Genomic DNA, 27,147 nt, shown 5'->3' on the forward strand with positions numbered 1-27,147 from the left:
AACTCGGTCAAAGAGAATGCAAGTGCATTCTCGGAGCGAGGAACTTCCTTGAAGCCCCTCGAAGTTGCTGGAGCTCCTGCGGGAGAGCAGTGAGACCCCTCGGATCCGGATCTAAACACCACCCCTCCCCCCGCCTTTGCAACCCTCCCCTCATCGGGATGATTGGAGTCTTCGTCCTCCTAGTGTCTGTACTCTTCCAGACCTTGGGTAAGGAGAGAGGAGGGTAAGGGGAGGATAAGGGGGAGGGTAAGAGAGGGCAGGAGGGGACAAAGAGAGGAGTAAAGGGGGTGAGGATAAGGAGGGGGCATGAGGGAGTATGGGGGGGAGGATGCTGGCAATGGTGGTCAGAACAGAGAAATGTTAGTAGAGAGGACGGAAGGGGAGGTGGGAGAGTGAAGGGAGGGGTGAAGGTGGTAAGAGGGGAGAGTAAGATGGAGGGGCAGAGGTGGCAGGGAGGTTAAATGGTAGGGAAGAGGCTGAATTGCAGGCGTGGAGGGGTGGAGAAAGAGGGGTAGCAGGGCAGTGAAGGGGGAGCCCAGGAAGAATGGGGGAGTCCTGGGGGTGGGGATAGGGAGGGGTGAGGAGGGGGTGGGAAATGGGGGCGGTGAGGAGGGGGTGGGGTGTGGGGGCAGTGAGGAAGGGACAGGGCATGATGCCAGTGAGCAGGGGGTGGGGGAGTGGGGGCAGAGAGGATGGGAAAGCATGGGGGGGTGAGGAGGGGACTGGGTGAGGAGGGGACAGGTTGGGGGGCCATGAGGAGAGGATGCGGTAAGGGGAGTGAGGAGAAGACGGAGTGGAGGGGAGGAGTGGGGGTGCATTGAGGAGGGGATGGCGTGGGGGAGTTGCAGAGGGGTCAGGGGTGGTGGAGGGGCAGGGGTGAGGGTCCGTGAGGAAGGGACAGGGTATAGGGGCGGAGCAGAGGGGTGGGTGTTGGGGGTGGGGTGCTGAGTAGGGGTGGGAGCTTGTGAGGAGGGGATGGGGTGGTGGGCTGAGGAGGGGTCAGGTGGGGGTGTTGAGGAGAAGGTTAAGGGGGCAGATTTAATCGAAGCATTCAAAATCATGAGGGGGTTTCGATCGAGTAAATAAGGAGCAACTGTTTCCAGTGGCTGGAGGGTCGGTAACCAGAGGGGGACACAGATTGAAGAAAATTAGTAAAAGAACCAGAGGGGAAGGTGAGGAGAATTTTTTTGGCACAGCGAGTTGCCTGAAAGGGCGGTGGGAGCAGATTCAATGGGAACGCTCAAAATGGGGAATTGGATAAATACTCGAAGGGGAAAGATTTGCAGGACTATGGCAGGGATTAATTGGATAGATCTGCCAAAGAGCCAGCACGGACATGACGGGCTGAATGGCCTTCTATGCTATGTAGTTCTATGGTTCGACCTCCTTAATCTGGGGGCACTAAGGCCAATGGAAGTAGTCATGAAACCTGAATAAAACACTTGTTCAGCTTCAACTGGAGTATTGTGTCCAGTTCTGGGCACCGCAGTTTATGAATGATGTGAAGGCTTGAGAGAGAGAGAGAGAGAGAAAGTGTGGAAAAGATTCACAAGAATGGTTCCAGGGATGAAGGACTTCAGTTCCTCGGATAGATTGGAGAAGTTGGGAGTGTTCTCCTTGGAGAAGAGAAGGTTGAGAGGAGATTTGATCGAGGTGTTCAAAATCATGAGGGGGTCTGGGGCAGAGTGGACAGGGAGAAATTGTTCCCATTGGCGGAAGGGTCGAGAACCAGAGGGACACAGATTTAAGGCGATTGGCAAAAGAAGCGACGGAGACACGAGGGGAAACTTTTTCACACAGCAAGTGGTTGGGATCTGAAATGCACTGCCTGAGAGTGTGGGGGAGGCAGGGTCAATTGAGGCTTTTAAAAGGGAATTGGGTCATTATCTGAAGAGGAAGAATGTGCAGGGTTATGGGGAGAAGACTGGGGGAGTGGGGCTGGATGCATTGCTCATTCGGAGAACTGGTACAGACATGACGGGCAGAATGGCCTTCTGTGTTGTGGCCATTCTGTGGTTCTGAGAACTCATAGGCAGTAGTCAGCCATTTCCTGTGTTGCTGTGGATGAGGGGGTGACACTGAGGGAGAGAAGGATAGGGTGAGTGAGGGATGAGTTATTGAACATAGAGAAGGGAAGGAAATTGGTTGGAGAGGGGTGTGGTGTGGTGGTGGTGTGCGGAGGGAGGGTGGTGGAGTGAGGAGGTGTTTACAGAGGGAAGGGTCAACGTGTTCCAGTTTGTTTCGGAATGGACGGTTGTCGGTCTTACGTTAATGCATTAAGTGTCTGCTTTCTCTTCCTTCCAGGGGCACACATGTTGCAGGCACAGTTCTCCATCGAAAAATCTCATCACGCAGCAGTTAGCCTGAGGTTTGCTTATGACGGAACAGAAGTAATCCAGTTCAACTACACCACCAATCAGTTCATGGCCACCGAGCCGCTGGCAAAGTCTTTCGCTGAGCAACTTAACAGCGACCAGAAGAAGGTCAGAAGGTACATTCGCTATGGCTCCTTCGCAAATCTGGTGTCAGATGTGGTTTTACGGGCCGCTCGCCAACTGATCGGTAAGTGCGGAAAAAAGCGAGTAGGGTGGGTGTGGGAGTGAGAAGTGAGGTTAATTGGTTAGAACTTTCAAAGAGCTAGCACGGGCATGGTGGGCAGAATGGCATCATCCTGGGCTGTGGGGTGCGGTCTGTTACCGCATCAAGCATGTACACACATCAGGAGATCCCAACTGACTGAACTCTATTATGAAGTTATTAATGTATACAATATTTTGGAAAATATTTTTCCTTTTGAAATAGAAGTTTAGTCTGCTGGTGTGTCTTAATTGGATTACAGTCAGCTAGTCTGGGTGCTTGGATATGTACTAGTTTGAGATGTAAACAGAGGGGTAGAGTGTATTTGCATTTTTTGAAAAGAGCATTCAAGAAGTGGGGTGAAACCTTGATGCCTTTCTAGCAGATACCAAGCAATATGTTTTTATTGCTAATAAAATTGGTACAATGAATGGGGTTTTATTGTTAAAAGGTAAAGTTCAAAGAGTCTGGTGAGACAATGAGAATTTGAATTCAATCCGTGGCGGTAGGTATAACTTCAGTAGTTTTCGGGTGTGAAAGCAGAGGCAATGTGAGATCAAAAGGCAGCTGCAAGCCTCCAGCTGGCTCCACAGTGAAAGGAGCCTCATCTTGAATTTGTAAGGTGAAAATGCTTTGCCTGGTGTTTGGTTAAATCTATGGGTTGCTGTTGCCCTAATGGAGATTAGTTTGGGAATTTGTTAAAAGATGTGATAGTAGTAATTTGTCACCATGTGTATATATATAAATATATATTCTAAACCTGTGCAAATTAATAAAATGTTTCAATTAGTTTAATGTAAACCCTGAAGAACTGATGGTCTGGTTCCTGAATTTAGAGTCGCATCTCGAACATAACACTTAAAATTATAGGTTATGACAGTTGTTTAAAGTTTCCCTCTGGGATTTTTAAAATAACTCCACGTGGGGGTGGGGTCAGTAATGTTGCTCACAGCTTGAGCTAATCAAGCAACTTTCTGAACCTCTCTGCGTGTCCTTGCGGAGAGTGTCTTTTGCAGTCCACCTCGCTTGAGGTCCTTCCTGTCGAAACTACAACATTTTAACTGTTTGTATATAATGTCTTTAACACAAGAAAAGCATCCCTGAGGCATGACGTGCTAGGATTATGGAGCAACCTTTGACCCTGAGACACGCTAGGAGATATAAGGGACAGGTGACCAAAAGCTTGCTCATAGAGGTCGATTTTTAAGGAGCATCTTAAAGAAGGAAAGGGAGGGAATTTAGGGCCCCAGGCAGCTGAAGGCATGGCCGTGAATGGTGGAGCGATGAGAATTGGGGGATGCTCGAAAGAACAGGGCTGGAGGGATGCAGAGATCTCGAAGGGTTATAGGAGGTTACAGAGATAGGGAGGGTTTTTAAGGCTGGAGGAGGTTACAGAGATAGGGAGGGGTGTAGGAGCTGGAGGAGGTTACAGAGATAGGGAGGGTTGAAGGGGTTGGAGAATATTCCAGAGGTAGAGAGGGTTGTAGGGACTGGAGGAGGTTACGGAGATAAGGAGGGTTGTATGGGCTGGAGAAGGTCACAGAGTTAAGGAGGGTTGTACAGGCTGGAGGAGGTTACAGAGATATGGAGAGTTGAAGGGGCTGGAGGACGTTCCAGAGGTAGAGAGAGTTGTAGGGGCTGGAGGAGGTTACGGAGATAAGGAGAGTTGTAGGGGCTGGAGGAGGTTACGGAGATAAGGAGGGTTGTAGGGCTGGAGGAGGTTTCAGTGAAAGGGTGGATTGTCGGGGTTTACTGAGATAAGGGGGGTTGTGTGGGCTGGAGAAGGTCACAGAGATAGGGAGGGTTCTAGGGGCTGCAGGAGGCTACCATAAGACCAAAAGATGTCGGAGCACAAGTAGGCCATTCGGCCCATCCAGTCTGCTCCGCCATTCAAGGAGATCATGGCTGATCTGATAAACCTCACCTCCACTTCCCTGCCTTTTCCCCATAACCCTTGATTCCCTTACTGATTAATAGTCTGACTTCTCCCTCCATGCTCTCGGACAGTGCACTAGAATTATAGAATTTTGCAGCACCAAGGGAAGCCATTCAGCCCATTGACTCTGTGCTATAAATTTGCTGAGGCCACTGGAATTTTCACCAATCTGGATTCAGGAAATCTGGGTAATTTTATTTGAAATCTTTACTGCTCTGCCGCATTTACTGAGGAGTTTTAAATCCATTGGCCTTCCCTCTTCTGCAGCCAAGCCTTCTGTCAACATAACCGCCCACCGCTTACACAGCGGAAAAGACCCCTTACATCTGATCTGCAACGTGAATGGATTTTATCCAAGAGGCATAAATGCAACCTGGCTGTGCAATGGTGATGCTTTCGAGCAGGAGGTGTTGAGAAGCAGAATTTTACCAAACACGGACGGGACATTCCAGGTTTTGTTCCAGATCAGCATTGCTCCCCGGAGCAGCGACACCTACACCTGCCAAGTGGAGCACAGTAGCAGCCCCGACAAACTAACAGCAATTTGGGGTAAGTCCTCCCTTGCAAAATTTCAAGGCACACATCACCTGGTGCCATACTGATGCAAATGGGCCAGGAAAATTAGCCTCTTTAGATGCTTGTATTGATTTCTTGCTCAGTATAGTTTTCTTATTTGTAAATAAATCTACCCATTAGTTTTAGCCTGAACAGAATGATTTACTTATGGTATCTACAATGTTTAAGGCCAATGGGAGGATTATTTTGGAACTAAAGGGTGATCGTTAATGTACGAGCTTTCAGGGTGTGAGCAAAGGTGTAGGCTTTGACTCACAGGGCGCTCAAACTTCATTTAAATAAAATGTCATTCTGTCTCACAAGAGGCTGTTCAGTGCCTTTGGTCTACAAAGGGAGGATGGTGATTCCTGCCTATTTCAATTCTGCAATTAACGGGTTTTTGCTTAGCAAGTGTAGGTGTACAGGTCAGCCGTGAGCTAACTGAACGGCAGGTGGAACAGGCTCAAGACACAGAATGGCCTGTTCCTGTGCTCTGATCAACATTCATTTACACAACATTGAGCTTGGCAATGGGCCCTCCGCTGTTGAAAACCTTGCTGATGTTCGCATGAGGAGGAGGAGGGTGCCAGAGGGCAACCAGCACCCATGGAACATGAGCCCTCAGGGAGAGAGGTGAGAAGACTTGGCAGAATCTGTTACATTAGCCAGTGTCCATGTTGATCTGACTTGTTAACACAGATCTGTAATAAAAATGCAGCAAAGTCTTTGTGAAGTTCTGGGGAAGAAACAGAGGAAGCATTCAAAAGCAAAACTGCATGTATTATTAAAACATGGATTCATTTCTTTTCATTTCCTTCTAGACTCAATCTAGTGGTACATGTTTGTATGGTAGCCTTGAGCAGACAAAATGCACATTGCAATTTTCAATACACTGCGGTCATGTATATCCAAAGCCACTGATTAATGAGTGGTGTCTATTAACAGTGCATAGCGCCAGAGAGTGCTGGGGCTTTGGCCTGAATATGCACAAGAGCCTCTTGTGAGACAGAATGACATTTTATTTAATGAAGTTGTTCCTCTCATTGGCAAGCTTAGCTGCATCCCTGGGGCAGCAATGTGCAGGGACGGGTGCAGCAGAAACATCACTTGATTGGTTTCTGGCACTTTGTAGAAGCAAGATGCCAGGGATGTAGATGCCTGCCTGACAGCAGCCATGCCTGCCCGCCTGCCCTCCCGTCTGTGTTGTGGCCCATAATCTCAGGGTGCCCAAGGGCCTGGGGAAGGAAACAAAGTTGTTCATACTAGCCCGGCGCTGTGATATCTTCTGACCCTAATTCTACTTGGTTCCCCAGCTCCTAAGATGAAAAGCTGGCCGACTTACGGATACGTGACCGGGATAGTATTCATGATACTTGGAATCATAGCCCTGGTTGGAGGGATCTGCAGGTGGAGAGGTAGGAATATTGATGCATGTTCTAACCAACTCAGAAACTCCACCCGTTTGGCAATGATGAGAGATGGTAGTGTTGTGGTAATGTCACTGGACTAGTAACCCCAGGCTAATGTTCTGGGGACACGGGTTCAAACCCCACCCCAGCTGCTGGTGGAATTTAAACTCAGTTAATAAAATCCAGAATTGGAAGCCAGTCTCAGTGATGGTGACCGTGAAACTACCATCGATTGTCGTAAAAACCCCACCTGGTTCACTAATGTCCTTTAGGGAGGGAAATCTGCCGTCCTTACCCAGTCTGGCCGACACGTGACTGCAGACCCACAGCAATGCGGTTGACTTTTAACTGTCCCTCTGAAATGGCCCTTAGCTAGACACTCAGTTCAGGGGGCAATTACAGATGGGCAACGATTGCTAGCCACGCCCACGTCCCATGGAAGGATAAAGAAAAATGATGTGCCTCCATGAGAGGGTGGCATGACAGATTTGTGTTTATAAGCCCCTGTGTACACAAAACCAGCCAGCCCATGAGTTCAGCCGTCACTTCCATCTTTCCCCCATTAGGTGTTCCTGGATTGCAGAATGTGTTTCACTGGGGGATGGGTTTCACTGATCTCCGAGAGGATAGGGGCTGGCGGTGGGGAAGAGAGTGTCAGCCAAGGATTCGGAGCTAATGTTGATTATTTCTTTCCCAGGGCTCCATGCCTGTGGCTCACAACCTGAACCGAACCAGAGTCAAGTCAACACGCATTCCGATGCGTATTCCTCTAACACGGATTTAGGTAACAGAGTGACACTCGGTCTCTGCACTGTAGCACGCGTGCACAAGCACTTAATTTTCTTTTGTCCTTTCATGGGGATGTGGGCATTGCTGGCTAGCCCAGTATTTGTTGCCCATCCCCAATTGCCCCTTGAACTGAGTGGCTTGCTAGGGCCTTTCAGAGGGGAAGTTAAGAGTCAACCCCCACTGCTGTGGGTCTGGAGTCATGTATAGGCCAGACCAGGTAAGGACGACAGATTTCCTTCCCTAAAGGACATCAGTGAACCAGATGGGGTTTTTATGACAATTGATGCCTAAAGGACAACAGTTTTTAAAACAAAGAAATCAATGCTATGATTAGCTCTTTTTGTATTCCAGATTTATTAATTAAATTTAAATCCCACCAATTGCTGTGTTGGGATTTGAACCTGTGCCCCCAAAGCATTAGCCTGGTCCTCTTAACTGCAAGTCCAGTGACAATACCACAATTCCACTGTCTCCTCAATGGTGCACTGTGTCTATAACCTTGCAGCTAAGTTCTGGATGGGAACTGCACTGTTGCTGAGGTGTGTGAAACTCATCCCCTACATTAGCATGAGCTCTGCCCAACCTGCTTCAACTCTTGAGGTTCTTCAATGTTCCCAAGGACCCTTTCCCCAACTTCCTTCCCGATCCCAGTCCGGTAACTCCTGACGGAAAGCATGCAGGCAGACACAAGGCAAGGACGTTATCGGACCTGGCCAATGCTCACAGTCTGGCCTCCCACACAACGCACAACTCCTCGGGTGAGAAAAAGGGGTCTGTGGACTCTGTGCCCCTGCAAGAGGCAGCGACTGCAGAGAAAGACAGATTGTAGGTAAACACCGAGAGAGAATATAGTGAAAGAGAGACATGCTGCCAAAGCTTTTCATCTTGGACTCCTCAGGACAAACATAAGAATGCCAACTGTCAGGCGATCACAACAGTTTATACTAGGGAGAAAGGTGCCAATTGGTTGGCAGGTCGACTCTGATTGGCCGAGGCGTTACCACGGAGAAAGCAACAGGGAGCCATTGGCTCCCCGAACTGCTGAGTAATTCAGAAAAGACACAAAGCATGAACATGTTTCTTGCTTGCAGAGGATGGGACCCTGTGTACGAATGTATGTCACTTCGAGCAAGCATAAATGAGTCACGTTACGTGCTTGACTGATTATCTTAAATTGGTTGTTAGTGTCACTTGGCGCACTCAGGATTGTTCAGCAAGTGCTGCACTTTGTACTGACAAAAACATTGTTGGCAACACATCCCCTTTTCCAGCCATATTAAGTTCTGTGCTGCCAATTGACTGATTGTGAAATTACAGCAGCATTATAATTATCTTCTAAACTTAACATGCCAGCAACATTCACGTAGCCCTATACAGCTGCTCGGCAGCAATGGAGAATGTAACAGGAATTGGAGCATTACAAACAATACTGAACTATTGTTACCTGTAGATATGTGTCATCCCCTCTTGCACTTTTCTTCCCAGGAGTGTGGACACAGGGGGAGGCTAATCACCTCTATGTGGAAAGTGAACGGACTCCCAGCCCCATACCCAATTGAAACGGACCATCAAACTCGGAACTCCCAACTCTTCCCAGCCCCCGGATATCTGGAGACTAAGAGACGTCGGCTGAATCTGCCTCCACTCACCTTCCGAAAGAGCGTGTCCTGTGGAACCGAGAGTCGGAATTCAGTCCAATCGATCACTTCAGAGACTGACTCAGAGGAGCTGACTCTGCGATACAATCCACCACTGGTTTAGTCTGTTTATTTAACTCTTACTGCTCCAGGCTTTGTTAACCTGCGAGAAAAAAACTCATGGCTACTGTTCCACCCTTATTGAATTGATATCATTCTCACGTGGCTCCTGCTTGTAGTTACTCCGACCAGGAGATCTGCCACCGTCACTTGTTACTTTCTGGATTGTTAAAATACATGAACGAGAATTATAAATGGAAATGAAATATACAAAAACATAGGAACCAAATAAACTTTAATAGAAAATATGGATCCTCACACACAGAAGAATTAGGCTTTTGCTAATTTAGATATAAACCTGATTGAAATTATTGGCTTTAATGTACAGCTCTCCCAACCATCTCCGATGCCACGTTTGGCATCATTTGTTGATGTGATGGAGTTAGCAAAGTGCAGCAGTCAATTCATCATTAATTGCCCCCTTAACGGCCCCAACTGGGGCAAGGGCCGCCTTGCTGGCCTTGGCTTCTAGGCTTCGCCCATCCCACTGTAAAATTTTGGACAGTCTGGGGCGGGCTGGAGGATGAAAGCTCCCCACCAACTAGTCCGACAGTCCAGGAAAATAAAAGCTAAGCTCGCTCATCTGGATTTCCAATCATGGGTGCTCATTCCTCCTTCAATCTTCGACGCTGAATGCTCTTTTCAAACCAAATATTGGAGAAGCTGGGACTGTTCTCCTTGGAGAAAAGGAGGTTGAGAGGAGATTTGATTGAGGTGTTCAAAATCACGAGGAGTCTGGGACAGAGCAGATAGGGAGAAACTGTTCCCATTGGCGGAAGGAATCGAAAACCAGAGGGACACGGATTTAAGGTGATTGGTAAAAGAAGCAAGGTAGATACGAGAAGGAACTTTTTCATGCATCAAGTGGTTAGGGAATGCGCTGCCTGAGAGTGTGGGGGAGGCAGGGTGAATCAGAGCTTTCAAAAGGCAGTTAGGTCATTATTTGGAAAGGAAGAATGTGTAGGGTTACAGGGAGAGGACGGGGGAGTGGCACTGGGTGAATTGCTCATTTGGAGAGCCGGTGCAGATAGGATGGGCTGAAAGGCCTCCTTCTGCGCTGTTACAATGCTGCAATCCTGCGATAGTCTCCTGGCTCACATTCTGCACAAGGAGTACCAGCTTCTGTCTTCAATCGAGGTCCTAAGGATGATAAGTGAGAAATGGACTTTACACAGGAGGCATCTCTCTTGTTGGGGAACAAGGAGCAGGAATCCTGCTTGATTAGAAAATCACTGGCCCCTGGAGTCTGTGATCATCTCTTCCCCATGACTTTAATCCCAATCTGCTGCTTGCTCCCCCGATCTTGTGCCCTCGTTCTAGATTCCCTCACAAGGGGGGAAACAACCTCTCAGCATCTACCCTGTCAAACCCCCCGCTCAGAATCTGTTTCAATAAGAAATCGTTCTTCATAATTGTTCTTCTAAACTCCAATGGTTATAGGCCCAACCTGCTGAACCTTTCCCCATAAGACAAACCCCTTGATCCCAGGAATCAACCAAGTGGAGCTTCTCTGAACGGCTTCCAATGAACATACCCCTCCTTAAATAAGGAGACCAAAACTGTACACAGTACTCCAGGTGCGGTCTCACCAATGCTCTGTACGGTTGTAGCAAGACTTCCCTACTTTTATGCTCTATCCCCCCTCGCAATAAACGCTAACCTGCCATTCGCCTTCCTAATCACTTGCTGCACTTGCGTACTAACTTTTGATTCATGCATTCATCACAGAACCTGCTGATTCAAGTATCTGTCATTACAGTAAAGGGTGGGGGGCATCATATTCAGTGCTAATATTTGAATGTGTCAATGGGAGACATCTGTACACAGTTTCTCGACCCTCCCTTTGTGCATCACGTCTGTCCTGTGACGTTCTTTCCTGAGAAGGGATACATTTTCTGAAGGAAGGAGGCGGAGAGACAGTATAAAATAAAGGGTACAATTCTAGAGTGGGTTCAGGAGCAGAGGGACCGGGGTGTATATATGCATAAATCATTGAAGGTGACAGGACAGATGGAGAGAGCTGTTTACAAAGTATACAGTATCCTGGGCTTTATTAATAGGGGCATAGAGTATAAGAGCAAGGAGGTTATGCTGAACTTATATAAGACACTCGGTTAGACCTCAGCTGGAGTATTGTGTGCAGTTCTGGACGACACATCATAGGAAGGATGTGAACACATTAGAGTGCAGACGAGATCTACAAGAATGGTTTCAAGGATGAGAAACTTCAGCTAATGAGGATAGATTGGAGAGGTTGGGACTGTTCTCCTTGGAGAGGAGAAGGCTGGGAGGAGATTTGATAGTGATGCTCAAAACCATGAGGAAGCTGGACAGAGTAGATCGGGAGAAGCTGTTCCCACTCTTAAAAGGATCAAGAACAAGAGGGCACGGATTTAAAGTGATTTGTAAAGGAAGCAAGTGTGATGTGAGAAATAAACGAATGGTTTGGGTCTGGAATGCACTGCCTAGAAGTGTGGGGGAGGCAGGCTCAATCGAGGCGTTCAAGAGGGCATTAAATGGTTATTTGAATAGAAATAATGTGCAAGGGTATGGGGAAAAGGCAGGGCAATGGCACTATGTCATAATGCTCATTTGGAGCGCTGGCTCAGACACGATGGGCCGAATGGCCTCCTTTGCTGTTAAGATTATGTGGGTGTAGATGTATATAAGTTATTGAATGTGACAGGACAGGTTGAGAGAATGGTTAATAAAGCATGCAGTGTCCTAGGCTTCATTAATCGGGGCATACAGCACAAAAACAATGAAGTTATGGTAAAAAGATAAAAGCAAAATACTGCAGATGCTGGAAAACTGAAACAAAAACAGAAAATGCTGGAAAAACTCAGCAGGTCTGACAGCATCTGTGGAGAGAGAAAAACAAAGTTAATGTTTCAAGTCCGTATGACCCTTCTTCAGAGCTGAGGTTATGATAAACTTGCATAAAACACTAGTTCAGCCTCAGCTGGAGTATTGTGTCCAGTTCTGGGTGCTGCACTATATGAAGGATGTAAAGGCTTTAGAGAGAGAGAGAGAGAGTGTGAGTGCGGAAAAGATTCAAAAGAATGGGTCCAGGGATGAGGGACTTTGGTTCCGTAGACAGATTGGAGAAGTTGGGACTGTTCTCCTTGGAGTAAAGGAGGTTGAGGTTTTTTGGAGGTGTTCAAAATCATGAGGGGTCTGGGACAGACAGAGTAGATGGGAAGAAACTGTTCCCAGTGACGGAAGGATCAAGAACCAGAGGGACACTGATTTAAGGCGATTGGTAAAAGAAGCAATGGAGATGTGAGGAGAAACTTTTTCACACAGCGAGTGGTTAGGATCTGGAATGCGTTGCCCAAGAGTGTGGGGGAGGCAGGGTCAATTGAGGCTTTCAAAAAGGAATTGGGAAATGGACAGGAGACTGGCACTGGGTGATTTGTTCTTGCGTTGAGCCACCACAGACACAATGGGCCGAATGGCCTCCTTCTGTACTGTTACTATTCAGTGATTACCTGATAATGCAAGACTTCGGTGGAGGGCTGGAATGGAGTTGGGGGAGGGGGATGTCAGGGGCGCTTGGTAGGTGCTGCGAAGAGATTCTGCATGAAATGCTGGTCAGATAGCTCGTAGACAGCCCCCATGCGGCAACCAAAGGGGAGGCCATTCAGCCCCTCGAGGCTGTTCCAATATTCAGTCAGATCATTAACCACATTCCAAATGACACTCTAACTTAACAAAACTCTATCGATCCAAGTCTTAACTATTTCAATTGACCTGCCATCTAATTTGGAAATGGTGCCCACGTGTTTTGGATTCCCCTGCCAAGGGGAACAGTTCCTCTACATCCACCCTCTCCCCAGCTGGTGTTGCCTTCCTTAAGGAGGTCTGTGGGTAACATCCCTGCCTTTGAACCGGAAGTCCCCGGTTCAAGTCCCACTCCAGGACCTGACAGTTCGTAACGCAGCCAAACAGGTTGAGTATCAACTTATAATTCCTTCCAACACACGCACCACTTAGAGTGGGAGAGATTCCTGGTCATTCATGTGGAGGAAGGAAATTAGCGCCTCTGACTGCCACTATCCATAGCTCTGGACTACAACATGCAGGTAACCCAGCCCTTCAGAGGGCTGGACGGCTGCTCTGGATCTGACTGGTGCAAACAGCACAGTGCCAGATCCCTGTCCTGGCAGGGGTGGATTTGTGAGCTGTCCCTATCCACAATGGAGATCGGGGCGCAGTGGGTTGGACAGTGAACTAGAGAAGGTAGCCTTCATGAGGGGGCAGTGCCCCAAGCTGAACAGTTACTTCAGTTGGGGAGTCTGAGCAAGGCCCTTATTGGCCTGAACTACCACATCTGCCCCTTTATAACTTAGCACCCCTGCGATAAAGACTTTCTTTCAGCTTTGCCTGCTGCTTTCTGTACACGTTTACAGCTTGTAGTCTTCTGCTTCACTTGGGTCCTCATGGTCATTCCCAAGCGAAGGCACTGAGGGTCCATTACAGGGGTGGTAGGGATGGGAGACAGACTCTCCTCTCCTTTAATAACTGGCAAATTGCGGACGACATACCGTGCACTCACCTTATACCGTGTCCTTTGTCAAGCCATCTCCTGGAAGACAGAACAAAACTAAAGTCAGCGTGTGGACCGGGGTTTTGAGCTGGTACATTCTCAAACCGCTTACAACATCTACAGCGAGATCTCTGCTAACCAGTGTAATAGAGCTTGGCTAATGTTGGGCAAGCTGCTGGGCACTGGTCCTGCCCCGTACTGTGTGGGCAATCCACTCATAGTGCGATTGTGACATGTACAGAGGCTGAATCTGAATGTTCGCGGACTGCAAGAGATAGGTGTCACTGCAGTCCTACAAGGAGAGGATGCCTTGACTAAGCTCAGCTGTTCTGCAAAACTACCAGTGTCAATTGACAGCAAGTGTAGAGTCCTTGAGAGATTCCACGGAGGCCTGGGGTGGATTAATCCAAAAGCTCTTTCTCACTCCTTCAATCGCAAACCCTTAACTTTCTGACTCGGAAGAAGCAACATTTACTGCCCATCCCTAGTTGCCCCTTGAGAATGTGGTGGTGAGCCACCTTCTTGAACCTCAGCAGTCTGTACGGTGTAGGTACATCAAAGGTGCTGTTCAGGAGGGAGTTCCTGGATTTTGACCAAGTGACAGCGAAGAAATGGCTGATGTATTTCCAAGACAGGATGGTGAGTGACTTGGAGGGGAGCTTCCAGGTGCTGGTGTTCCCATGTGTCTGCTGCCCTCATCCTTCTAGATGGTAGCAGTTGTGGGTTTAGAATATGCTGTTGAAGGAGCCTTGGCGAGTTCCTGCAGTGCATCTTAGAGATGGTACACGCTGCTGCTACTGTGCGTCGGTGGTGGAGGGAGTGAATGTTTGTGGCAGGGTTGCCATTCAAGCGGGGCTGCTTTGTCCTAGATGGTTTCGAGCTTCTTGAGTGTTGTGGGAGCTGCACTCATCCAGGCAAGTGGGGAGTATTCCATCACACCCCTGTCTTGTGCCTTGTAGATGGTGGACAGGCTTTGGGGGGTCAGGAGGTGAGTTACTCAGGAGGATTCTCAGCCTCTGACCTGCTCTTGTAGCCACAGTGTTTATATGGCTAGTCCAGTTCAGTTTCTGGTCAACGGTAACTCCTAGGATGTTATAGTGGGGGATTCAGTGGTGGTAATGCCATTGCTGCATTTGGACATGAACTCTTTTAGCATTTGGGGAGTTGGTAAACAATCATCAGCGAACATCGCCAATCCGACCTTGTGATGGAGGGAAGGTCTTCAGTGAAGCAGCTGAAGACATTTGAGCTGAGAACAGAATAGGACTTGATGGAGTCCATCTTTCTGTGCCTAAGGCCTTCAACCTGCACTGCATCTGGTCTGTATTCTTGAGCATCGCTGGAAAGGTGAGCTATGTTGAGGGTCTGACTGATAATAATGGGTGCCCGTGCGATGCCAGTTATGTAGGTTGTATGTGCCAAGGACTGGCGGATCATTTCAAATAGCACGTCCCTTCAGCTGTTCGCAATAGGCAGAGTACTGACCATCCTCAACCAGCCTGTGCTTGCAAAACTCAAAACATTAATGTCTAACATTAGATGTGATTCCATGATTGGAGTGCACTTACTGAACAAGCCTGAGCGTGCTAACAATTATACTGACAACCATTCTAAGATTACCAGTCAGGCTCACAATGTAGCTCACTTAAACTGCTAAAAGCCACACATATTCGTTCACAGGGTCCTGCAGGCAAAAGGAACATGTCCAGGTATAGCGGCTTTTTTTCAATTGAACAAAGGTATGGCGGACAATAGTTCCCTGGCAACGCCTCAACTTATCACAGATATCTGCCAACCACTCGGCACCCTTTTCTTATGCAGTATAAATTGTTGTTCCCTCTGAAATTTGGCATTCTTGCGTCTGTCATGATGAGTGCATGACAAAAAGCTTCAGTAGCCTCTTTTTTTCAGCAATACTCAAGCTCTGTACTACAAGGTGACTAAGGAGACAAGTAACGGAGCTTGTTTTATAAATGTACATGCCGTTCCCTTTCTGAATGCCTGATAGATGCTGCCCTCACGCAGAGCACAATGCACAGAGGCCACAGCATGAGCCAGGCTTTTGACTATCTTGTTCCCAGGAACCGGGGATGGGGCCATTACCTGAAGTTGCACTGGAGGCTGAGGTGTTCGAATGCATACTGGCCTGACTGCGGTTCGACTTCTGCTGCTGTTGATTTTTCCAGAAAAGCACTGTGGGGAAGCAAGAGTGACCAAGAGCTTTTGTGAATATAAGTGAGGTTCTCGCCAAGTGGATTCCCGCGGTCATTTCTTTTTTTGTGTGTGTTTGTGTGTTTACACTTACCTTTTAGTCCAGGGATTCGGGGTTGGTAGCCTGAAAGGGAAATAAATCAGGGTTGAAATCTTGACAAGTGAATGGAACAGCCAGTTAGAAGTTAGAACCGGGGGCAGGGGTAGGCCATTTGGCTCCTCAAGCCTGCTCCATCATTTAACAGGATCATGACTGATCTTCTACCTCCACTCTACTTCCTTGACCTGTCTCCAAATCCCTTAATTCCCTCAATGTCCAAAAATCCATCGACCTTATTACGAACTCAGGACTCTATGTTTTAAATTGTCGCTTTTAATTCAAGGTGAAATTGATTTTCCTGGAGAGGGGGTTGTTGATCATCCTAAACTCTGCCCGGAGACAGGCCCTTGTGATCCATCACCGAAACCTATGGAAAATGAAGTGGCAATTTTGACACAAAGGAGGGGCAGCTGGTTTTCTGTGCACAGACATAGAGACCGGGAAAGAGAGACAGGAACTGCTGTGAAAAGCAGAGTTAAAGACTGACTTTTATGTTAGTCACCACGATCTGCTGGTAAGAACTGGCTCTCTGTTCAAAGAGAGGGCACATGGCCTTTATTGAAAGAAGGTTGGATTATAAAAGTAGGGAAATCTTGCTACAACTGAATAGGGCATTGGTGAGATCAAATCAGGGATACTGCGTACAGCGTTGGTCTCCTTACTTAAGGAGGGATACACCCGCATTGGAAGCCGTTCAGAGAAAGTTCACTCGGGGCTGATTCCTGGGATGAAGGGGTTTGTCTTATAGGGAAAGGTTGAGCAGGTTGGGCCTCTACCCATTGGAGCTTAGAAGAACGAGAAGTGAAAACACTGACAATTCTGAGGTGAGAAGCTTGACGAGGTGGATGCTAAGATGTTTCCCCCTTGTGGGGGAATCTGGAACTGCTGGTGGGGGTCACAGTTTCAGAATAAGGGGTCTCCCATTGAAGGCAGAGATAAGAAGGAATTTCTTCCCTCAGATGGTCGTTCATCTCTCCCCCAGAGAGGAGTGGAGCCTGGCTCACTGAATATGTTCAAAGCCGAGTTAGACAGATTTTTGATCAACAAGGGAGTCGAGGATTATGGAGAGGGGACAGACAGGAAAGTGGAGTTGAGACCACAATCAGATCAGTCAGGGTTATCCTAGGAACCAGCCGAGAGAACCTTCACTGAACTGCTTCTCATGCAGTGATATCGATTCTTATGTAAGGAGATCACAACTGCTCTCAGTGCTCCAGGTGCATTCTAACTAAGACCCAGGACAGCTCTATAAAGATTTCTCTACTCTGATACTCCATCCCCCTCGTAATAAAGGCCAACATTCCATTTGCCTTCCCAACCACTTGCTGCATCTACGTACCAACAATTTGTGGCCGAATTAGTTTCAGTCAGAGAAGATCCTTCCGGATTTTCTCCCCCCAGTTAGCCTGGGTTTGTAACCTGGCTCCTCACCTCTCCCGGGTGATGAGGTGTCTGTCAGGCGCAGAGGTGACTGCAGATCCTGGGATGCACAAGCATCAGTGGGGCGGGCTGGATGTGACACGCCCATTCCAGGAAAATCCTTTTTTTAGGGTTTTTTGGACATTCTCGAGTCTCAGGTAGTTTGCAATTCACTGTGAACGTCCTTGGACCTCGGACTTGGCACAGGCAGGAACATCAATGTTCCAGTGCCCTTGGAAAAGAGCAGAATGATTTCAGCAGCCATGCGGCCCCGTACCTTGACGTTTCATTCGAAAAACAGCTCCAGTTATGGCAGTCAGGATGCCACCAATTCCGAACAATATTCCAACAATGGCCGCAGCAGACAGTGAGCTCTTAGGTTGGGGGACTTCCAAAGAGACCAAGGACACAAAGGGCAGAAAGATTGAAAAGAGAATGAAAATAAAACAGAAAATGTCATCCACTTCAGCACAAGGAAATTCCACTTTCCAAACACTGTGTTTGCACAACTTTCCGATTGTCCAGTCAGTGCTTTTCCAGGATAGACCATTGCGCAATCCTGACCCCTTCAAGCACTCCCAGGACAGGTACAGCTCGGGGTTAGATACAGAGTAAAGCTCCCTCTACACTGTCCCCATCAAACACTCCCAGGACAGGTACAGCACGGGGTTAGATACAGAGTAAAGCTCCCTCTACACTGTCCCCATCAAACACTCCCATGACAGGTACAGCATGGGGTTAGATACAGCGTAAAGCTGTGTTTACACTTTCACCCAGGGTTGATTGGTCAGTTTATGAGGCATTGTTTGTCTCCCACCCTCTTTTACTGGACACATCGAGCCTATTGCTTAATGCATGTATCGACGGTGATCAGGACCTACCCCAGTTGGTGCGGAGTCCGTCTGGAAAAGTGACATGCTCCACAAAGCACGTGTACGTGTCCTCTGTCTTGGGGTCAATGTTGGTGAATGCAGCCGTCTGGAAGGCCTTCTCACTGTTGGGAAGGATCTGAGTCTGTACCACTTGCTCATCAATGTTCCCATCATTTTTCAGCCAGGTCACATTGAGGGCACTTGGATAGAAGCCGGCGACTGTACACTGAAGTTGGCTGGAATGGTCAAAGTCTTCCAGGTCGTGGAAGGAGATGGTCACTGAAGGGGACACTGAGAATGGACAGGGTTATTTTCAATTCAGCACTCCCTCCCACACCTGCTCCCAATATTTCCTCCAAGCCCGTCTCCCACTCTCACTGGGCTACTGCCTCCAAGGACAGTGACTGTTCTCTGCTACTTACCTTCATTAGGAACACGAACATGAGGAGGTCCATTCAGCCCCTCCTCGAGCTTGTAACACAAGAACAGGAGGAGGCCCATTCAGCCCCTCCTCAAGCCGGTTACACAGGAACCAGAGGGGCCCATTCAGCCCCTCGAGCCTGTTACACAGGAACAGGACGAGGCCCATTCAGCCCGTCCTCAAGCCTGTTACACAGGAACAGGAGGACGCCCATTCAGCCCCGCCTTAAGCCTGTTACACAGGAACCAGAGGAGGCCCATTCAAACCTGTTACATAGGTACAGGAGGAGACCCATTCACCCCCTCCTTAAGCCTGTTACACAGGAACAGGAGGAGGCCATTCAGCCTCCACTTCGAGCCTGTTACACAGGAATAGGAGGAGGCCATTCAGCCTCCTGAAGCCTGTTACGCAGGAACAGGACAAGGCCTATTCACACCCCTCTTGAGCCTCTAACACAGTAAGGAAAAGGAATCCATTCTGCATCCTCATGCCTATTGCACCATTCAATGAGGTCATACCTCTTCTGTGACCTAATTTCACATACCCGCCTTCGCCCCATATCCCTTAACACCTCTGGCTTGAAAAAACTCTCAATCTCTCTTTTAGAATTAAGAATCGGTGCAGCATTAAATCGCCATTTATGAGAGAGTCCCAAGCTCTCTATCACACTTTACATGTGGAATTCCCAGGTCTAGAGACACGTGAGGCAGTCGAAGCACAAGCTTCGGTCGGTTTCCATAGCCAGTTTCTCCTGCAACAGGTTGCAGGAGGCTATAGCTCGAGGACTGCCTCTCCACATCAAGCACTCCTCACCAGGAGACCCTCGTGCCTGCCAAAGGCATAGTGGAAGGATTGACAGGTCTTTAATCAACTAGCCTGGCCTTGTTATTGTTTATTGCAAGGGGAATTGAATACAAAAGGAAGGAGGTTATGCTTCAGTTGTGCAGGGCACTGGTGAGACCACATTTGGAGTACTGTGTACAGTATTGGTCACCTTATTTAAGGAAGGATGTAAATACATCAGAAGTGGTTCAGAGAAGGGTTACCAGACTAATACCAGGAATGGGCGGATTGTCTTATGAGGAAAGGTTGGCTAGGCTTGTATCCGCTGGAGTTTAGAAGAGGAAGAGGTGCCTTGATTGAATCCTTTAAGATCCTGAGGGGTCTTGACAGGCTGGATGTGGAGAGAACGTTTCCTCTTGTGGGAGAATCTAGAGGCGGGGAGGTCACTGTTTAAAAATAAGGGGTCACCCATTTAAGAAAGAGATAAGGAGAAATTTATTCTCTCAGAGGGTTGTGAGTCTTTGGAACTCTCTTCCTCCATAGGTGGTGGAAGCAGAGTCTTTGAATATTTTTAAGGCAGAGGTGTATAGATTCTTGATAAGCAAGGGGGTGAAAGGTTATTGGGGGGGGTTGGTGGGAATGTGGGGTTGAGGCTACAATCGGATCAGCCATGATCTTATTGAATGGCAGAGCAGGTTTGAGGGGCTGAGTGGCCTACACCTGCCATGAATTTGTACGTTCATTACCGGCGTACCTTCGTTGGCCATCAAGCCCTGTGGTGAGACAGGAACCGGTAGCTGTCAGCTCAGTATGGACGCTACCCACTCCACCACTGGACCTGCTCTTTGTGTATAGGAGTCTTTACTCATTTCACTCCTGAAAGGTCTGCCACTCACTTTTTAGACTCTGCCCCGTCATCCCAGACTCCCCCAACCAGCGGCAAACAGTTTCTCTCTAGCGACCCTACTAGTTCCCCTGAATATCGCGAAAACTTCGATCAAATCACCCCCCGAACCTTGTAGCATTGGAGGCGGTACAGTGAAGGTTCTCTAGATTGGACCCTGGGATGAGGGGGGTTGTCCTAGGAGAGGCTGAGTAAATTGGGCCGATGTTCTCTGAAGTTTAGCAGAATGAGAGGCGATCTCATTGAGACATACAAGATTCTGAAGGGGTTTGACAGGGTGGACACAGAGAGATCGTTTCTGCTGCTCGGGGGAATCTAAAACACGGGGGCACAGTCTCAGGATAAGGGGCTGATCGTTTCGGACTGAGATGAGGAGAAGTTTCTTCACTCAAACAGTTGTGAATCTTTGGAACTCTCTCCCCCAGAGGGTTGTGAATGCTCCATTGTTGAAGACATTTAAGGCTGGGATGGACAGATGTTTGGTTCTCTCAGGGAATTGAGGGAAATGGGGAGCAGGTGGGATAGTGGAGTTGAAGCCCAAGATCAGCCATGATCATATTGAATGGGGGGCCAGGCTTAATGGGTCAAATGGTTCACTCCTGCTCCCATTTTTTGTGTTTTTGTGAATAATATTCTAGAGCAGGAACCGTCATTGAATGCCCAGCCTCCCACAGGCCATGAATGCTGAAAGGAGTTCCAGTAATAGTTCACACCAACCCAATTTGGGGTCCGCTAACACAGTGCAGTCCTGGGATCAGGGACGTTTCACAGCAATGCTTTTAACTGCAGGTACTTTAAGAGAATTAAATAGCGCTAAATAAGTGCAAAGACCTTATTGCATTGACAAGCTCTTCACATCCATATATCCCTACTGTGGCTACAAGCGCAGGTCAGAGGCTGGGAATCCTGCGGTGACTAACTCACTTCCTAACTCCCCAAAGCCTGTCCACCATCTACAAGTCAGCAGTGTGATGGAATACTCCCCATTTGCCTGGATGAGTCTAGCTCCAACAACACTCAAGAAGCTCGACACCGTCCAGGGCAAAGCAGCCCCACTTGATCAGCACTCTATCCACCAACATTCACTCCCTCCACCACTGACACACAGTATCATCTCTTGCTCCAACTGGACAGGGCGTTAGTGAGGCTGCATCTGGAGTACTGTGTACAGTTCTGGTCACCTTACTTAAGGAGGGATAGACTCACATTGGAGGCCCTTCAGAGAAGGTTCACTCAGCTGATTCCTGGGATGAAGGGGGTTTGTCTTATGGGGAAAGGTTCAGCAGGTTGGGCCTGTACCCATTGGAGTTTAGAAGAATGAGAGGTGATCTTATTGAAACATAACAGATTCTGAAGTGGGGGGGGTTTGACAGGGTGGATGCTGAGAGGATGTTTCCCCCTTGTGAGGGAATCTAGAATGAGGGCACAAGATCGGGGGAGCAAGCAGCAGATTGGGATTAAAGTCATGGGGAAGAGATTATCACAGACTCCAGGGGCCAGTGATTTTCTAATCAAGCAGGATTCCTGCTCCTTGTTCCCCAACAAGAGAGATGCCTCCTGTGTAAAGTCCACTTCTCACTTATCATCCTTTGGACTTCGATTGAAGGCTGAGGCTGGTACTCCTTGTGCAGAATGTGAGCCAGGAGACTATCGCAGGATTGCAGCATTGTAACAGCGCAGAAGGAGGCCTTTCAGCCCATCCTATCTGCACCAGCTCTCCAAATGAGCAATTCACCCAGTGCCACTCCCCCGTCCTCTCCCTGTAACCCTGCACATTCTTCCTTTCCAAATAATGACCCAACTGCCTTTTGAAAGCTTTGATTCACCCTGCTGCCCCACACTCTCAGGCAGCGCATTCCAGACTAAGCTCTTGCTGCGTGAAAAAGTTCCTTCTCGTGTCTGTCTTGCTTCTTTTACCATTTTGCCGAATGGCCCCTCCTGCTCCTGTTTCTGATCATCTTATATTTATATTGATATATAGAGCATGCACTACAGCAACTTGCTGCGACTCTTTTGACTGCACCTCGCAAATGCACGAGCTCTGTCGCTTAAAACAAGACTCTAGCACACTGAAATATGAACAATACTTTGGATCAACAAAATCGAGGAGCCCCAATGTGAGGGCCGCCGATAACCTTACCTTCCCGATCGAGAGTGTCAGCTCCGGCCTCCAGAAGCAGGCTGAGAAAATTGACAGAGTCCTGGATCCCATCCTGGATAATCTTCAGGGCTCTCGGATCCTTGTTCAGGCTGTCCACCTCGTTTTTCACCGTCAAGCTCTCCACTGTCAGCCGGCCCGCCTTCGTGTCGAAGCGGGTCAGTATGTTCTTGTTGTAAGCCACAATGCAGAAGCAACCAGTTACGTCCTTCTGAGACACAGCGGCTCGGTCGCAGTCTAGTACTTCCTGTACCACACCTGGCGGTGGGGGGAAGAGACAACAGAAGATAGTTAGTTGCGTCTGATGAGGGAACTGACAGAATGCAGCCAGGCAAACAGGCACAAAACCATGCTTCAGGCACCAACTACATGAAATTAGCTCACCAAGGCTCTTTTGACAGCATCTTCCAAACCCGCGATCACTACAACCTAGAAGGACAAAGGCAGCAGACGCATGGGAACACAACCACCTGCAAGTCCCCCTCCCAGCCGCTCGCCATCTCGAATTGGAAATATATCGGCCATTCGTTCACTGTCGCTGGGTCAAAATCCTGGAAACCCCCCTCCCTAACAGCACAGTGGGTGTACCTACACCACACAGACTGCAGCGGCTCAAGAAGGCAGCTCCCCACCACCTTTTCAAGGGGCAGTTAGGGATGGGCAACAAATGCTGCGCTTGGCCAGCGATGCCCACATCCCGTGAATGAGTGAAAATAAAGACATTAAATGACCTGCATTTTACAAGCTGCCTAATCTGACCTCTCAAAAAAAATATACCCCGGCACACTACAAAACTGTTCTTGGCTTGCAATTGTTAAACTTCCCACAGCCAGTGGAACAGAAGTCAGTCTTAGATTTCTTCACAAAGTGAGACATTATAAATGTACAGCTTCAGGTTCGACTATCCAGTGTCTCTTTTGAGCACAATAAACAACTGATTAAACAAATTAACTAATTAACAGCCCCTGAAAGGGGCACTGTAACAGAAAAATCCCCAAAAATTTAGGTTAACACTCCTGGGGCTGATGACACACTCCAGCCCCTGTGGCTGTTGAATCTCAATCTCCTGGCTGAGACACGGGGAAGCTACCCACCCGCTTCTCAAGATTGCCAAGTGCCACTTTGCACTCTTTTAAGTAACCATTAAAAATTAAACCAATTAACAAGTAAACTAAAAGACAGGTTAATTGGGCACTGTCACAAAAAGACAAAACTTTAATGAAAAGTTAGCAACTTAAATTAAAATGTCATTTCCTTGGCTGATGAGGCACTCCAGACCCCGCGGTGCCCACTGGCTACAGAAGGCCTCAAGCGCAATGGGCAGAAAGTGCCTCTTTGTACGTGCTCAAGTAATCATTCAACCAACGCCCTCTGCTTCTATATACTTAAGCTTAATTTACATAATTAACAACAACTAGAGCAGTGCATTCAATCCTGGTTGCCACACTTGAGGAAGGATGTGAAGGTCTGTGAGCGGGTGCGGAGGGGGATTTACCAGAAAAGCTCCAGGGATGAGGGATCTGTAGCTCCAGGGTTAGGTTGGAGAAGCTGGGGTTGTTCTCCTTGGAGCAAAGGAGAGATTTGATAGAGGTGCACGAGGCTAGGACAGGTTTGGATAAGATAGACAAGGAAAAGCCATTCCCATTAGCCGACGGTACAGGAATTGGGGAGGGACACAGTTTGAAGGTCCTGGGCGAAGAGGGGATGCGAGGAGGAGCTTTATCGCGCAGCAAGCAGTAACAGCCTGGAACTCGCTGCCCAGAAGGGTAGTGGAAGGGGAGATGAATGGTTTCGAATGGAAATTGGACAGTTCTCTTGAGGGAAATAAACTCGCAAGGGCTCGGGGGAGAGCGCGGGTGGAATGGGACTGATGGGATTGCTTTACAGAGAGATAGCATGGAGTAGATAGACTGAGAGGACTCCTTCTGTGCTTTAATGATTATATAGCTTCACTTTCAGTGTGTTAATTTGAGGAGCAGTGGCTACTGCAGGGGCAGTCAAAGCACTGGGTAAAGTCCCCATACAGAAGCCAGGCCACTGACCGATTGACCAGTCTTCGTTGGGTCAAATCGTGACCTGGCCTCAAAGAAAATGACACTTAACTATTTTCATAAGGGAACTGCGGGAATTTTTAAGTCAACCTGAACAAGCGGCTAGGGCCTTGGTTAAACAGGGGTCCCCGGGGGAATGTGTCAGTAGTTACAGAGGGGTCCCCAAGGGACTGTGTCAGTATTTACAGGGGGTTCCCCGAGGAATGTGTCAGTGTGTACAGGGGGTCCCCGGGGAGTGTGTCAGCATTTACAGCGGTCCCCAGGGGTGTGTGTCAGTATTTACAGGGGATCCCCGAGGAATGTGTCAGTAGTTCCGGGGGTCCCAAGGAAGTGTGACAGTATTTACAGGGGGTCCCCGGGGAGTATGTCAGTATTTACTGGGGGTCCCCGGGGAGTATGTCTGTATTTACAGGGGGGTCTCCGGGGGAGTGTGTTAGTATTTACAGGGGTCCCCGGGGAGTGTGTCAGTATTTACAGGGGGTCCCCGGGATTGTGTCATTATTTACAGGGGGATCCCCGGGATTGTGTCAGTATTTACAGGGGGGTACCCGAGAGTGTGTCAGTATTTACAGGGAGGTACCCGAGAGTGCGTCAGTATTTACAGGGGATCCACGGGGGGGTGTGTCAGTATTTACAGGGGGCTCCCCGGATTTGTGTCAGTATTTACAGGGGGTCCCCAGGGAGTATGTCAGTATTTGCAGGGGGTCCCCGGAAGTGCATTAGTATTTATAGGTGGGTCCCCGGGGAGTATGTCAGTATTTACAGGGGGTCTCCGAGAGTGTGTCAGTACACAGGATCCCCTGTGCAAAACATTTTGAAAGCTTGTCTTATTAGTAAACTCACACCTCCACCACCTTAAACATCCACTGACCGACGCACAGTGGCAGCAGTGTGTGTACCATCTACAAGCTGCACTGCAGCAACTCGCCAAGGCTCCTTTGACAGCACCGCCCAAACGCTCGACCTTTGCTACCTAGAAGGACAAGGGCAGCAGACGCCAGGGAGCTCCACCGCCTGCAAGCTCCCCTCCGAGCCCCACACATATCGTCCATCCCTTCGCGGTCACTGGGTCAAAATCCTGGAACTCCATCCCAAGGGGAAGCACTCTGCCTGAAATGCAAACAGGGGAAGAGCAAATTTCAAATACACACAAAAGAGTTTGAATCTTACCCAGCGCTGAAATGAGACTCACACAGCACCAGAAGTAGAGAGCTGCTGCACTGATTGCCATGTGGGGAATAACATTACGGAGAGGAGGCATGTTCGAGCACCCACTCCAACTGGGGAACGCCAAAGTGCATAAATCACAGAGGTGTCACGCGAGTCGGGCAAATCCTCCACCAGATCCAAAGGTTTCTCAAGAGTCCTTAAGAAAACAGCCTTTGAGTTCAGGATCACTGCTTCTGGCACTGAAAGTACAGGCCTGCTAGTATCGGATGAATCTCAGCACAGTTAATTACTTGAGGAATGTCACCACCTTAGTTTCAGTGACAGTGGATTTGATTTGTGTTTTCAGCCTTGCTCGGTCGCAAAGAGTTCCTGGTTAGGCTCATTTGATATTAATCACACCTCTTATGTTATGACACATATGTAATTCTCTCCAGCAGCATGATACGATGCTGTGCAATTCTAAGAATAGTTGCCAAGTTCCCCATATCTAATCCTGCACATCTGGGTAGTCTACCTGCGGGATGCATCAGTTGGTGCACCAGTTTGCAGTTCAGAACATGGTTGTGGAGTTTAGTCGTGTTAACCTGTCTTGTTCCTGTAAGCTATGGGAACTGCCTGTGGGGAAGTGGTCCAGATAGGCACAGAATGAGGTTAAAGAGGAACAGGAAGAGGCCATTCAGCCCTTCGAGCCTGTTACATAGGAACAGGAGGAGGCCATTCAGCCCCTCTCGGGCCTATTGCACAAGAATAGGAGCAGGCCATTCAGCACCAACCTGCTCCCCCCCCCCCCCACCGCCCCACACCAGCCTGTGAAACAGAAACAGGAGGAGGCCATCCAGCCCCTCTCGAGCCTATTATGCCTGGGGGAGGAATCTGTCTCTTGGCCTCGCGCAGCTGCTTGTGGGACCTTGCTGTGCACAAACAGGCTGAGGCGGTAACAGCAGTGACTGCAGTCCAGAAATCGTCCATGGGCTGTGAAATGCGTTGGGACGTCCTGAGGGGGGAGTGGGAGGTAAAAGTGTCAGTTGAGGAAGGCTCCCGACTCCTCTACCCCCGCTTAAACCAACGTTTCAAATCCTGACACTCCCCCTAACCCCCTCCCGCCTCGCATCAGTGAACTGACAGCTTTCTCATCCATGGCATAAACGGAGTAATCTGATCCGTCACAAACACAATGCAGTTCCTGTAAGGAAGTGGATCTGAAAGAAAAGAGGTGTGAGGAGACCCCTGCCTGAGACGGGGCGGTGGGAGTTAAAAATAAAATAAAAAATAAAATAGTACCCAACTTCATCAGAACTGTGAGCTGCTTTGCGGTCAACTTCCTGTTTTGAGAAAAGCGGAACCGATTTTGCAGGGATCAGCACAGACAGCTGAGCTCACAGCGCTGACACACGCTTCCTCTCTGTCAATTTATTTACCCAGCCATAAACAGAGATGCTGGGGATCTGCTGAGTAAATGCAGGAGCAGCAGAAGGCGTTCTCTTGC

At 48.6% G+C, this 27,147-nt stretch overlaps 2 protein-coding genes across 10 annotated transcripts; one reads left to right on the forward strand and one right to left on the reverse strand.

The window, feature by feature from the left end:
- The first annotated feature begins 17 nt into the window (after positions 1 to 17).
- Positions 18 to 9,269, forward strand: LOC121272825 (HLA class II histocompatibility antigen, DR beta 4 chain-like). Of its 2 annotated transcripts, XM_041179631.1 has the most exons (6): positions 18 to 207; positions 2,305 to 2,562; positions 4,781 to 5,062; positions 6,382 to 6,483; positions 7,175 to 7,261; positions 8,752 to 9,269. In XM_041179631.1, exons 1-6 carry the CDS (start codon positions 159 to 161, stop codon positions 8,823 to 8,825), a joined length of 852 nt encoding a protein of 283 aa, XP_041035565.1. In that variant the 5' UTR covers positions 18 to 158; the 3' UTR covers positions 8,826 to 9,269. The 2 variants fall into 2 exon arrangements, with proteins under 2 accessions (XP_041035565.1, XP_041035566.1); XM_041179632.1 differs by lacking the exon at positions 7,175 to 7,261.
- On the reverse strand, positions 9,242 to 26,993 carry LOC121272823 (SLA class II histocompatibility antigen, DQ haplotype D beta chain-like). Of its 8 annotated transcripts, none has more exons than XM_041179625.1 (9): positions 26,947 to 26,993; positions 25,465 to 25,601; positions 22,423 to 22,698; positions 18,184 to 18,465; positions 17,580 to 17,690; positions 15,878 to 15,907; positions 15,676 to 15,792; positions 13,582 to 13,611; positions 11,517 to 11,884 (listed from the first exon to the last, which is right to left on the reverse strand). In XM_041179625.1, exons 2-8 carry the CDS (start codon positions 25,541 to 25,543, stop codon positions 13,583 to 13,585), a joined length of 924 nt encoding a protein of 307 aa, XP_041035559.1. In that variant the 5' UTR covers positions 25,544 to 25,601; positions 26,947 to 26,993; the 3' UTR covers positions 11,517 to 11,884; position 13,582. The 8 variants fall into 8 exon arrangements, with proteins under 8 accessions (XP_041035557.1, XP_041035561.1, XP_041035559.1 ...); XM_041179624.1 differs by lacking the exon at positions 26,947 to 26,993 and adding an exon at positions 26,176 to 26,349; XM_041179623.1 differs by lacking the exons at positions 11,517 to 11,884; positions 25,465 to 25,601; positions 26,947 to 26,993 and adding exons at positions 9,242 to 10,163; positions 25,662 to 26,140.
- Between the last annotated feature and the right edge of the window lie 154 nt (positions 26,994 to 27,147).

This window comes from Carcharodon carcharias, chromosome 35, assembly GCF_017639515.1.
Source record: "Carcharodon carcharias isolate sCarCar2 chromosome 35, sCarCar2.pri, whole genome shotgun sequence".
Taxonomy (NCBI): domain Eukaryota; kingdom Metazoa; phylum Chordata; class Chondrichthyes; order Lamniformes; family Lamnidae; genus Carcharodon; species Carcharodon carcharias.

Coding starts and splice junctions, on each gene's coding strand:
- LOC121272825 (XM_041179631.1), top strand. CDS start 159: ATGATTGGAGTCTTCGTCCTCCTAGTGTCTGTACTCTTCCAGACCTTG. Junction 208..2,304: donor TGTACTCTTCCAGACCTTGG/GTAAGGAGAGAG, acceptor TCTTCCTTCCAG/GGGCACACATGTTGCAGGCA. Junction 2,563..4,780: donor GGCCGCTCGCCAACTGATCG/GTAAGTGCGGAA, acceptor CCTCTTCTGCAG/CCAAGCCTTCTGTCAACATA.
- LOC121272823 (XM_041179623.1), bottom strand. CDS start 25,752: ATGCCTCCTCTCCGTAATGTTATTCCCCACATGGCAATCAGTGCAGCA. Junction 17,691..18,183: donor CGGACTCCGCACCAACTGGG/GTAGGTCCTGAT, acceptor TCTCTTTGGAAG/TCCCCCAACCTAAGAGCTCA. Junction 15,793..15,877: donor CCGAATCCCTGGACTAAAAG/GTAAGTGTAAAC, acceptor TATTCACAAAAG/CTCTTGGTCACTCTTGCTTC.